This window comes from Terrapene carolina, unplaced genomic scaffold (genome assembly GCF_002925995.2).
Source record: "Terrapene carolina triunguis isolate 2854851 unplaced genomic scaffold, T_m_triunguis-2.0 Scaffold33911, whole genome shotgun sequence".
Lineage (NCBI taxonomy): Eukaryota > Metazoa > Chordata > Testudines > Emydidae > Terrapene > Terrapene triunguis.
Window position 1 is genome coordinate 975,060 of NW_020698262.1, and position 13,778 is coordinate 988,837.

General features: G+C 38.8%; 1 protein-coding gene across 1 annotated transcript in view; it reads left to right on the forward strand.

Annotated features, from left to right (window-relative positions):
- LOC112103381 (cadherin-11-like) overlaps window positions 1-13,387 on the forward strand; it is an 85,738-nt gene extending 72,351 nt beyond the window's left edge. Inside the window, exons 4-11 of the mRNA XM_026663713.2 lie at window positions 914-1,208; window positions 3,507-3,626; window positions 4,144-4,311; window positions 7,018-7,205; window positions 10,632-10,885; window positions 11,893-12,029; window positions 12,224-12,345; window positions 13,169-13,387. Coding sequence (XP_026519498.1) covers window positions 914-1,208; window positions 3,507-3,626; window positions 4,144-4,311; window positions 7,018-7,205; window positions 10,632-10,885; window positions 11,893-12,029; window positions 12,224-12,345; window positions 13,169-13,387 — 1,503 coding nt within the window. The remainder of the gene's footprint in view (window positions 1-913; window positions 1,209-3,506; window positions 3,627-4,143; window positions 4,312-7,017; window positions 7,206-10,631; window positions 10,886-11,892; window positions 12,030-12,223; window positions 12,346-13,168) is intronic.
- The last annotated feature ends 391 nt before the right edge of the window (window positions 13,388-13,778 follow it).

Consider the following 13,778-nt stretch of genomic DNA (forward strand, 5'->3'; position numbering starts at 1 on the left):
GGTCGAAACCTTCACTGCTAGGACCAAAAGGATCATTTGCACAACAAGCCTGATCCCCAAACTGGCCACTGTGTCCCAGTAAATCATCATACCATTCTTAATTTTGGTGTCCAATCAGTAGAGCATAGCTCTCACTGTTGTAAGACTAGCCTAGAAAATACCAATTTGTGTAAAAGTTCTAAAATAGTGGTTAAAAATAGATTTGACCTGACACGCTAAAGTAAAAGAAAAATGTAAGTGTATGTCTACAAAGCAGCTGGGAGATGTGAATCCCAGGGCATTTAGACTGACTAGCTCACTAAAAATAGTGAGCTCACTAAAAATAGCTATGTGGCACAAGCAGCAGCTAGGGACAACTGGCTTGGACTTGGGTGGCTAGCCTGAACCACCACTTGTGCCACGTTGCCATGCTGCTATCTTTAGAGGAGAGCTAATGCAAGTCTGTCTACCTGCTCTGAGTATTACAGCTCCTAGCTGCAGTGAACACATACTCTAATTGTATATCTAGATTTTAAGACATTACTCAGTAAGATTAAATATGTTAGACTGCATTAGATATTCTGGGCCTGACTCTCCCCTCTGTTACACTTATTTTACCGCCTCCAAAGTCATTTGGGTTATTTTAGTTTAAGACCGGTGTAATAGAGTGGAGAGTCAGACTCACTGAGCCAAATTCTGTTATCAGTTTGTTGATTTAAATGTAAGTTAGACATGTGTAAGCAAAAACAAATCTGGTCCATTGTGCACCTGACTCATGAAATTGAAGTCTGCATTAGTCATGAAAGTTAAGAAAGTTGAGTCAGCAGTGGCAGTTGAGTCAGACAGTACTGTACAGTAATTCAATTACCATTTTAATGGCTGGAAATACAGTGTATACTGGTTTGTTACAATATGTATGTTTATCATTTTATAGCTTCATTCAGATATCGATTCTGGAGATGGAAACATTAAATACATTCTCTCAGGTGAAGGCGCAGGAATCATTTTTGTTATTGATGACAAATCAGGGAACATCCATGCAACAAAGACACTGGACCGAGAAGAGAGAGCTCAGTATATTCTAACGGCACAAGCTGTAGACAGAAACACTAACAGACCTTTGGAACCACCCTCTGAATTCATTGTGAAAGTTCAAGATATAAATGACAACCCACCTGAGTTCCTACACGAAAACTATCATGCGAATGTGCCAGAGAGGTCCAACGTGGGTAGGTACAGATAAATGCATGCCAGTTTACATTTTTCGGAGTAAATTACATTGACAGTGAATCTTACTCTAATCTAATTAACATCTTTCCAACGTCTGGAAGGTAAAATGTATTCAGTTCCTCTATTAATCAATTAAACATTCTCTGTCATTTGCTCTAATTAGCTGAAGGATTCAAACTCTGCTACAGTAAATCCAGTATTGCCAACCACATGAGATCAAAAATCTTGAGTCAGACCCCTCACAAGATCAAAATCATGAGACTGGTCTCAGAAATCATGAGATTTAAAAACCACCATCAAACCATGTATTTTAATCTGTCTTTTGATTCTTTAACTCCGCCTCTACTCTTTTGGAAATGTTTGTGTGATAATTTCAGATTGAAAAGTCAACCTTTAATGCACACATACCTTTCTATGGCAGCTCAAATGAAGACTCAGTGTATGCATATTGAAGGAGAATTAGAATAGAGAAGATGCAGAATGGTTGTTTTTGGTGGTTTTTTGGGGGGTGGGGACTAGTGCTAAGCAATGACTCATTTCAATATAATTTTGTGATGCTTCTGTTATTGGTATCTCAAAAGTATCCCTTTAAAAATGGAGAGCTAGGGCAGAAAGAAGGCATCCCTGCAGGTTGGAAAAACCGGGAGCACTTGTATTAAGTGGTTATACCCAAGATAACGCTCAGTGGAGAGCTCCATGGTGTGATAAAATTAAAATATGATGGAAAAACCTAAATCACACATATTTAGCAACATACTGTAGAAGGCCTATAAAATGGAACTGAGAAATGAACAATGAACAGCCTCATCACACACAGCACTCCCTCTATTTATTAAGTTTTCCAGTTATTTTTCAGTAAAGATTTATTTGAGCTGAAAATGTGTACATGCAAGAATACCTTTACAACATCAACCACCTTTCAGAGCTTTCTGTTTTTCAGTGCAGTAATTATGTTTAGGCCCTAAATATTTTTTTTTAAATAATCAATACAGTTATATTCAAAATATGTCAAAAATAACTTTTTGTCATTCTTCTTTCTTTGTATAATTTGATAACCATGTAAATATCTACACTATCCCACAATCACAATACATTTATTTAAAAAAAAAAACCCTCCTAATTAATAGTTCAAAGAGCTAAAAATAATTCATTTTATTTTAATTATTCTTCCTTCCCGCAGCCCCTGGGCTTCTCCCCTTCCCCGAACATGGCAGCATCCTCTAGCCTCCCAGCCCAGTTCAGCACCCCCAGTCTCACCTCTGCTCCTCCTACAGTTCTTCATGCCCAGGCCTGGGGGGCAGCAGCAGCGTCCCCTCTCATCTTCCCTTTCCCAGGCTGGTGGGGGGAGGGGAAGCTCCAGGGAGCTCTTCACACCCCTCTGCCCATTCCTAGGCTGGATGTTGTAGGGGGGAGGAGAAGAAGCACCGTCCTGTCTGTGTTTCTCACAGAGGGGAGAGGGAGAAGAGAGTTGAGCCACACAGGGCTGCTGGGCTCTTTGCTCCCTCTGCCCCACACCCCTCCTCTGAGCACGGTGAACCAAGATGAGAGACTCTGCTGGCTTCCAGAAGGGGTGAACTTCTTGAGGGGGCTGGAGCATCACAAGACGAGCTCCAAAACCCTCTGAAATCACTTGAGATAAAATCATGAGAGTTGGCAATGCTACAAGACTGATGGTTGTGGAGTCTCTGCAAGCCTTTATGAGGGTCGAGGAGTGGGGGGCTTCCCCCAATTGAGAGGGCTCAAACCAAGGTCTGTGGTGCAAGAGGTGCAATGATCTACAGGGTGTATAGTACTCTTCATTTTGGCTGAGCTATGTAATATAGCTGTGAGCTAGGGCATGGTGCCACTTTACATTTTTCCAGGGTTGAAATCAGCCAGCCAGAGAAGAGCTCACCCCTGCCGTGGGGATCACTACAAGCAGCATTTCTGTGAGTTTACTTGTGGAGAGTGTAGCTATCCATATGACAGAGGTAGTCTTGGGTGGCTATATAATGCCAAAGTAGTATAATGCCAAGGAAAACATAAAACCTGTGGGAATAGTGTATATTAGGCTGTATAATTTATTGGATGGAGATGACCCATAATCCCTATCATTATTGGTGACTTCCTAGGGCTTGTATTTTCTAAAGCACAAATTGCTAAATAGATCTCAGTAATTGTTGAAATGTGTTTGTTTTGTTTTTTTGGAGTGGAAATAGTCACATAGAACAGGCTTCTCTATGGTTTGACTGAAAGCAGCTCTGTGTGGCTTTAGCAAACACATTTACTTTTTAAATGTCCTTCCTCTTTTTTTTTAGGTACATCAGTTATTCAGGTAACCGCTTCGGATGCTGATGATCCTACCTATGGGAACAGTGCCAAACTGGTTTACAGTATTCTTGAAGGTCAGCCCTACTTCTCCGTGGAAGCACAAACAGGTATGACTGAGCCAGACTTATTTGTTTGGAACACCATCACTTTTTCGAGTACATCAATATGAATAACTAAATATTTTGGCCCAGAACCTCAGTAGCAGCTGAGGGGCAATGCAGTTCATCTTGGGGTGTGCATACAGATAGCTTTAAGCCACATTCATTCTCTCCTTCTTCTACCCAAGCTGTTCAGTAGGGTGGTCCTGTGGCATTTAAGAGAGGTATCCCTGAGACAGGACTATTCCCCGGTATGAGTCGCAGAGAAATGGTGTAGAAGCTGATATGCAGACTCTATGCTGCTGAAGAATTACCCTGGTGATACTTTTGTGGTCAGCTGTGTTGATTTTAGGGCCGCTTTCCCTTCATGGTATGGTGCATAGTGGCTAGAACCCCAGGGGAGACTCTGGGCCATTGTTGCTCTACACACCATGTATGATACATCTTAAATACACTGTATAATATGCAGGTACCAGTTTTGAATAACTACAAATATGTATATAACATTTTTCCTTTGAATGTACAGGTATTATTAGAACTGCTCTTCCCAACATGGACAGAGAAGCTAAGGAAGAATATCATGTTGTAATACAGGCAAAAGACATGGGAGGACACATGGGAGGACTCTCAGGGACAACCAAAGTGACAATTACACTTACTGATGTCAATGACAACCCACCAAAGTTCCCACAGAGTAAGTGACAAGTCCCTTAATACATAACGGTTACTACTAATTATACTTAACACTTGTGTAGTGCCTTGTGTATTCAAACAAATAGTAACTAATAGTAACGAATGGAGTACCACAACAGAAATGTGAGATAGGTAAGTATTATTTTATGCAGAGTCCTTAAATGATTTGTGTAGTGCTACAGAGTGAGTCATTTTCAGAGCCAGGATTAGAAGGCAGGGGATTCCTGGCTCCATGCTTCATTTTGAAAACCATCGAACCATGTTGTATTATAAACGTACCTATGGTGAGATCAATGTGATGTTGTCTAGACTTTTATGGAAGTGAAGCCCCTGTAATTGAGACAGTTAAAACTAGGCTGGAGAAAGCCCTTGAAAATATACTTTAGGGGAAAGACTTGCACTGCGGCAATAATGGATTAAAATTACTTAATAAGTGTTTTCCAACTCTAGTTTTTAATGCTGCAGATGTACAAAAGCCTGCTCAGAAAAAGCAGGCTCCGTTTTGCATTCTGTTCAGACTATAACATTACCAGAAAAAACATCTTTGAGATTCTGTCAAAAATCTGATGGAGAACCAGAAGGAGTTAAAAGAATGGATCTTCTAATTCTCACCTCCACTGCGTGTCAGCAGTTTATTCTATTTTTGGAGATGTACAATATATATGGGGTTCCCACAGTAACTTGGTCTACATACACCAGTAGGCTCTTGCAGTGAGACTAACACGGTTCTAAAGAAGAGCCAAAATGGTTTTCCCTTATTCAGTTCTTTCTATTCATAGCTATTTCCAAGTTGTAGCTTATGATAGTCATTTCTAACTGTGCAAATCCACTTCTGTCTATTGATAAATTTGAGTGAATGGCAGATGATCTATTTGATCTTTTTACCTCAGCTGCACCTACGCTGTCTAAGGTGTTTCTCAGGCAAGAGGTGCTTTCCTTGGCCACAGATGAAAGTGCATTGCACATCCTGCTAACAACTCATAGTTATGCTCTTTCAGCTCTTTGACAGCCCTGTAGCGGAGTGAGCATCACTTTCTATTTCATGTATTCTTTCAATTTAAGGGCCTGATGCTGCATCCTTCACTTGTATGCGTAGTCCCACTGAAGTCAAGGACTGTTCATGTGGCTAAAGATTGTAGGATTGGACCTTTACTCCCTTGTGAATAGTAATATCCACAGATAGCAGATCAAATAAAATTTAGCTCAATTAAATTTTCAGATTGGTGACAAATAATGCTAGTTACTACAAGTAAAGTGCATTAGTTTTTAGTTGCCAGGGTGGCTATTTGGTTTTCACATGTATTTTCATCTTGTTTAGTTGTTTATTTTAGCTCATTCAAACGTTGGGTCTGGATGTAAGTCCAAGCATGGAGCCTTAAAATTACCCCTATCTTGGAGGGGATTTTCTACCATGTAGGACAAATTGCGCTGAATTGTATTTTAAAAAAAATGTTTCACTTGCCCAGCAAGAAAAGAAAGATGTTAAATTTGCAGAAGTCTACCAGTTTAACACATTGCATTCATTTGACGTCTAACTGACTGTCTGTCAATAGATCAAACTGTTATTGTGCAACCTGCTTTAATTTAGGCTTGATTGTACCTGGAGTTAGTGTTTTGTTTCTATCATATATGTCTATTGTGTTTACAGTGAATGAAGCAAGTCCACACCTGGTATATCTCCACTGATGTTCCTCAAATGATACTTGAGGGCGGGGGTTAGATTTAGCCCATTATATTTTATCTTGCTGGCTGTATGCTTCCCTGGGTTTGTTCAGGTCAATGTTGATGCTATGGGAAATGTAAAGAATTCCAAACTGGTTAATCGGTATTTAGGGGCAGGCGGTGCTATTTAAACTCTGGCTTGGGTTGGAAGGCACCCAGAGATTTGCATCACTGTAGAAAGAGCCGCAGGAGAATTGTGCCTCAGGACACAGTATACTGCTTGGAGCCTCCTTGTGCACAGGAGCATTGCTTACACTGCACCATCCTCGCCCTTTCCAGAGATTTGTGCCACTGGGCCCCACAGAGGGTATAGTCCATGAGGTAGGGTGGGAAAGTTTCCTGTTATTCTCCCCTCTATGGATCTGTACTGGGGCCCTACATAATCCGACATGTACTGAATGGTGCTAAATTTCACTACTTTGCAGTGAATGCAATTTGACATTTCAGGTGAGAACCATGGAAAGCAGCAGATTTATTCTTTTAGGTGTCACAGCAGTAAGATTTTATCCAGTTCCTGTTATATAATTTGTGGCTTTTGAATGAATGTCAGTTACCCTCCTAGGCTTCTCGCTGTTGAAGTTCATACCATGAATCATTTGAAATGTAATTTTCTCTAGATTTTTGTAATAACATCTCCAATATGAATTATAACCTTGATGTCACAATAATTTCTGCATTCTGATTGTATGATCAGTTGGCCTTTTAACTCCTGCTAGAACACTAGAGGTGAAGGTAGTAATTGGGAAGGTAATTTTATACAGATTAGCAACATGACCTCAGATTTCACAAATGACCTCAATCTCAAAGTAACCTAGACCTTTATAATATAACCATTCCTTCAGTGAATAACTCCATTAGTGCATGTGGATAATTTGAAAGTTTTAAAATTTGCTGTGCTATATTTGCATGTATGAATGAAACAGGTAAAAATACAAATACTTGAAGAAGCAAACTGTGCAATTACAACTGAATGCTTTTTGCCTAGGTGTGTACCAGATGTCAATATCAGAAGCATCCATACCAGGGGAAGAAGTAGGACGACTGAAGGCCAAAGATCCAGATATTGGAGAAAATGGCTTAGTGACTTACAGCATCATTGATGGAGATGGTGTGGAGATGTTTGAAATTACAACAGATTATGAGACTCAGGAAGGTGTTGTAAAGCTTAAGAAGGTGAGCAATCCTCGCGTTTCAAGCCTATTAATATACACAACATACTTTATTTTCTTTCTCACAGACGATACAATAGCAATAGATTAGTGTCCATGTTAAAATTATGAAAAATTTGTGTATACGTTTGTTTATGAAGCTGTGATGACCTCTGAGCTCCCATTTTACTGTTCTCTGATAATGCCTAGAGCCAAAATGGAAGGAAGTAACTGAATGGAAAGCAGTACTACAAAAAAGCTCTATAGTGGGTTTATTAATATAAAGTGAAGAAACTATTATATATTCTTTAACAGCGTTCTGTACTGATCTACCACTAGAGAAATCAACACCTTTCACTCTTCGAAGCATACTGAGAATTACCGCAGAAATAAATGATGGGTTTGCTTTAGTTGTTTTAACCAAGCATTCATTTTCAAGTTGGCAGAGTCATAAGAATTTTAAGATAAAGTGCAAAGTATCGAGGATTTGTCTGCATTTCTGATAAAAGAAATCATTTTAAATATCAATATTGCTTCCCCCACATTCTACGTAGATAGAAAGAAAAGGATGAAGTAGTGTGCAAGTAAGAATAGAAAGTCACGTAGAACAATGTTATAGTCCCATCAAAGGATTCTGCCATTTGACTAGCTAAGATCATTTCAAATGGTTTGTGCCCACAATTCAAAAACAGTTTCCTTGTATTACATTGCTGAAGCCACTGCACATAGCACAATGAACACCTGATAGCAAATCATGATGAAATGCAACAGCCTCAACTTCATTAGTAACAAAGTCTTGCACAACACTGAAACCTAGCAAACACTCCCTGTAGTTTTAATTTATACCTTGATGACCCCAGGTCATTTTCTGTTCCCACTACATTACTAACAAGAGTGAGGTCTCAAATATGGACCATGGCATCATTGCCCTCCTCCAACACATGGGTAAGAGGAGGCTGTGCATGTGCACAAGTGAGGTTAAACACTAGGGACAAAAGGTGGGTGAGGTAATATCTTTTATTGGACCAACTTCTGTTGGTGAGAGAGAGAGAGGCTTTCGTGCTTACGCAGAGCTCTTCTTCAGGTCAGAGTCTGTGTAAGCTCGAAAGCCTCTGTCTCTCACCAACAGAAGTTGGTCCACTAAAAGATATTACCCTCACCCACCTTGTCTCTCTAACATCCTGGGACCTACATGGCTTCAACAATACTGGTATTCCTCTTCGCTCTAGTGTATGAAGTTTGAAGTCCCTTATGTACTCACTCCTTTATTCTCAAAACAAAGGGTAAAATTGGGGTGTGGTGTGGGTGGACAATGGGCATCTTTGAGGCAACATGGGCTTAAGTGTGATACTCTGCATTCATGTGGCACTTTGCTACTTTACTTGTGGGGGGGGGGTGCAGGCAAGAAGCAGCATCTCATTAGTGGGGGATCATATTCCATGAACTCCCTGTTTTGCTTTTCACCTTTTGCTTTCTTCACCATGCACCTATGCTATGCTAGATCAAACCCCAAATATCTGCTCTGTGAAGGAGGAATTGAGCAGTTATCCTCAGAGTATTTCTTACCTCTGCCCCAATCCTAGGTCAATTTCATAAGGGACTTGAGTAACATTAGTTCACCCCAGAACTTTTCCCAAAATGGGTACATTGATCAGGGAGAAGGGGATCTTGTAAATATTGCCATGACACAGAACTGCCAGCACAATAAAGTCTCAACTATAAAAAGAGTATGCAATTGTTAGAAAATCCGTTAACCCCTAGTATAGCAAAACTGTCATAATACTGCATCACAAAGTGCATACTTGTAATCAAACAAACAAGCACACACACACAAAATGCAAATAAATCAACACCCTGTTTTATGTAGGTAACATAGAATTTCCTGTCTCTCAAACTAATACAAAAATATTTCTTGGAGATGGTGCTTTACTTTTGAGATGGTGAGGCAGTCACTGCTCGGAATACTGGTAGTTATTGCACTACTGTGATGTTTTTTGATTGCTCATTGTTTTAATAGCTCTTCGATTACTGAGTCTGCACTGCTTTTTTAGCTGTAGCTGGTATGTTATCACGGCCTGCAGTCCATTCTATGCTGTTAGCATAGTTTGATAGCCACAGTTGGCACCTGCCTCTCAGACATTTAAGGACATAACCATATTGTGGATTACGGTACTGAAACATTGCAATCTCTCTGTGTCAGTGAGACATTGCAGGTACACCATAGTTAGGATCAGTCATCTGAAACATGGAGGAGAATTCCTACCTCACAGGCTGTGGTGAGGCTTATTCCCTTCATATTTCTAAAGTGCTCAGAGATCCTTGGATGGAAGAGCTATAGAAGTGCAAAGAATAATCTTCACACTTTCCCCACCGTTATGTTTATGATATTTATTCATTAATTGTTATTTCTATTTACTTTTTGAAAAGTGGATGTTCAGTAGATGAGTTAGAAAGACACCATGCCAAATACAAGTGTAATTCTAGTACAATATTTATCATCAACTTGAACTCATATAATTTATTCACTATGTCATATGACTCACATCAACCTCTCTTTCCTTCCTATGGGCCAGATCTTGACCCTTGCTATGGCCATTGGGTGCCAGCTGACCACCACACCGTGTCCATAAAGCAGACAGATCCAACTTCTGGAGAATTCTTCCACAGTGGGGAAATTCCTAGTTGGTGTAGGGCCACTATAGCACCTCCTATGCTACCATCTGACCATAATGTATGACCATAGAAGGCATGTCTCAAGTAAAAGGATCACTTCTGTATCTTTGATTCAGCCCCTCGTGCAGGGATAGTCAATAGGTGGATCACGGGCCAAAGCGGGATTTTGAACGGACCAAAAATCCTTTTATTTACTTATTATAATCATCATCATTATTATTACTATATTATTTTCTTTTGAGTCTGGACCTTGACTATACCTTGACTGAGAAATTTGGACCTTGACAAAAAATAATTGATTACCCTTGCCCTAAAGTAGGCTCCCTTCCAACTATTCCCAAGGGACTGTCTGCTAGCTGGGGATAGACAGAGCGCAGCATGCTCCAGACACATCCCTTCCTTACTGCTCCTTGCCCCAACATGCTCTCTGTGTTGGGGCTCTAGTTGGAGTAGCAGCAGGGACTCCTGCTGCTGGAGGAATCCCCAGCTGATGAGATGTGGGTGGTTTCCTAAGCAGTACAACAGGCACAGGGCATGGTAGGGAATCTGGCCCAGTATGTTGAGTTTTTTTCTCTACTGTAGCTGGAGTGGGTAGCTCCTCACTTTGACTATTTAGCACATGTTTTAAAGGTCTCGGACATTTGAGTCTTTGCATATTAAGTGCTATGCAAACATCTGGTTTATAGGGATTCTGCTATCATATTCTAAGGAACTAGCTTTTACATTTCAATGTTGTTGGCACTGTCCAACTGATGCATCATCCTCTTATTTCTTACAGCTCCTAGATTATGAAACCAAAAAGTCCTACAGTCTGAAGGTAGAGGCAGCCAATGTACATATTGATCCTAAGTTCATCAGCAATGGACCATTCAAGGATACTGTAACTGTAAAGGTAGCAGTTGAGGATGCTGATGAGCCCCCCATATTTTTAGCACCAAGTTATATTCTTGAAGTACAAGAGAACGCGGCAGCTGGTGCTGTTGTTGGGAGAGTACATGCCAAAGACCCTGATGCTGCAAATAGTGCTATAAGGTACACTTTATTAATCTAGTCCTATTGTTTATATAGAACTAAACAAGATAACTTTTTAGTTAATATGATGTAATGGTACCTAGTCAGTTATCTTCTTTTATTTGCATGTGTCTTTTTGTAGCTATTCGTTTTGCACATTTTCTCATATTTAGGACATATTTCATGTACAATTTTTTATAGCTATGTCTGCATAGCAACTCATATTGGTCACTATTACAAGGTATATTTACTACAATATTATCAAAGACATCAATTTTTCAATAAAATTAGAATAGAAATAACTGCAATAGCTCAGATACTATTGTGTGGTTACTATTGTCAACTGTTAACTTTTTATGACAACCACTATGTGTCTTTGCATATACACACACAAGCATACACACACATACAGTGAGAGAGGTATAAAGTAGCATTTGCTATGTGTGTTTTCTGGCGTCATCTTGCTACTTTTAATTAAGATATGAAGCTATTTAAAATGCTTTGTTGTCATAACATATGCTCCAAAGAGTTGCAAAGTGAATGTCTGAAAGCCATAGTAAAACATACTGTTGTATAAGAATACAGAGATGTTTAGTAAATCAATTAATTTTAAATAATCTAGGAAATGATAAATTCTATAATGTTATGAGTGTTCTGAAAATTAAAAGAAATAAATTTGGAACAGGTAGAAAATATAAATATCTCAAAATATTCCATACAAATTAAAGGAATTTAGACACTTTTCAAAGGTTATCATTTAAGGTCTTCAAAGAATAAATGTTTTTATTATATATACTATATAAGAACTTGACAGTGCAAAATGCCTCTGATACATAGACATTAATAAATAATGGAAATACATTTCCATTAAAAAGTTGCTTGATAAATTCCATTAATATGTCCATCTTGCAAGCATGCTACTGAAAAACTATATTAAAATAATATGAAATATACTGTTGAACAAACACTGAAACATCAGGCTGCAATGTAATTCTTTTGTCTAATACTCAATTTTCATCTCGTTCAAGGTATTCAATTGATCGTCACACTGACCTTGAAAGATATTTTAGTATCAGTCCAGAAGATGGTTACATTAAGACCATCAAAACTCTGGATAGGGAAGAAATTGCTTGGCATAACATCTCTGTCTTTGCAACTGAAGTCTGTAAGTATTCTACAGAGGATTACAACTCAGTGATATAAATACTATACTCCTCACATTGTTTATGTGGGGTATAACGGCTGGAATAATACATAGCAGGAATACTTTGTTTTTGGTTGTTTCTTTTTTAACTTTAATAAAAGTATTATAGCTTTGTTTTGTCTCCCTTTTGTTTTGTTTTTCATTTATTCTTATAGACAACCGACATCAGGAAGCCAAAGTTCCTGTAGCAATTAAGGTCCTTGATGTCAATGACAATGCTCCAAAATTTGCATCAACCTATGAAGCATTTATTTGTGAAAATGGTCAGAGCAACAAGGTATCTTCTATCCGTTACATTCCCCTGATGGGGGAAGTTCCTTATTCCTGGGTTGGAGTTCAGTTTGGTTTGGAAGTTGGAAGCTGGGTTGCTATTTTTAAGTTTTGGCAAAGGTGTCTAGAGCAAATAGAGAGGCACTTTTTTTTTAATTTGACATCAAAATTGAACGAAATTAATGTGTGGGTGCACGCACATGCACACACAACATTTCAAGGTTTGAGTTTTGGCTGGCCATGGCCACAGGTGTATACCAGCAAATTTACAGTAGAAGCAAGGGTAGGAGTTAGTTTTCACAATCATGGGCACACGTCAAATATTGGAGAGACACTCTGCCTTCTATAACAGGAAGCATAGAATGGGGCTTACAGGGTGTAGCCCACAAATGTATCCAATCATACCCTGTGTATGTATTATCCTAGTGCAGATATTCCTACTGCTAGGAGTAGCTGGAGCAAAGGATTACTTCCAATTGGGAGTTTAAATTATTTTATTAACACTACTTATGTTTGCCAGTTTGGGGGGAAGGGAGGGGCGAGGTTATGCTATTTCCTCAGACCTACCCACGTTTAAGTTCAATATTATATACAATATTATATTATTATATAATATTATAAAAACATTTGTCTTGACTAAATATAGTAACAGAAATAGTTGTCTATTTGAGCTTTATACCCATAGTATATTTATAAGAGTAAATGATGTTTTTTCTTTCTTTTCCCTTTGGCTCTCAAAATTCACAATATTGAAAAAAACCCTATTTGAATGCAATATTATGTACCCAACAAAGGCACTATTTGTTTACAAGCTACCTTTATTTTTACAGGCATTTATTACAATTACTGCTGATGACAAGGATGATGCAGCCAACGGACCGAGATTTATCTTCAGTTTACCACCTGAAATTATTCACAATCCAAATTTTACGCTCATAGACAACAGAGGTTTGTATCAAGGTTCACCATATATTAGTGTTCAGAGCAGAGAAAGTAGAAAACATATGGGTATTATAATTTCATACAGTATTTTCATTAACCTTGACTGATTGATTGCTTTTGAGTTTTGCAAAAAAAGCAGAAAATAAAACTGACAGTCGGAGACATTCTTTGGAATAATTTAGTGCATGTTCACTGGCCTTCAGATTCATAAATATATTTTGTAAATTACATGATACTCTATATGATAAATGCATTGGCATTACAGCCACAAGAACAGGCAATAAACCGAAGATTCACAATTCTACTTAGTTAAAGGTAATAGATAGACCAGAACTTTAGGAGTTCACTATGACCCATACTGGGCTTGGCATGGACCCTAGGCTCAGTTGTGGGGGAAGGTATGGGATGATGTTTTTGATTCAGTTGTGTTTGTCAATTTGTGGATTTCCTGGGATTTAAATCGGGAGTAAAAAGCCTGCCACTGCAAGGTTGTCTGAG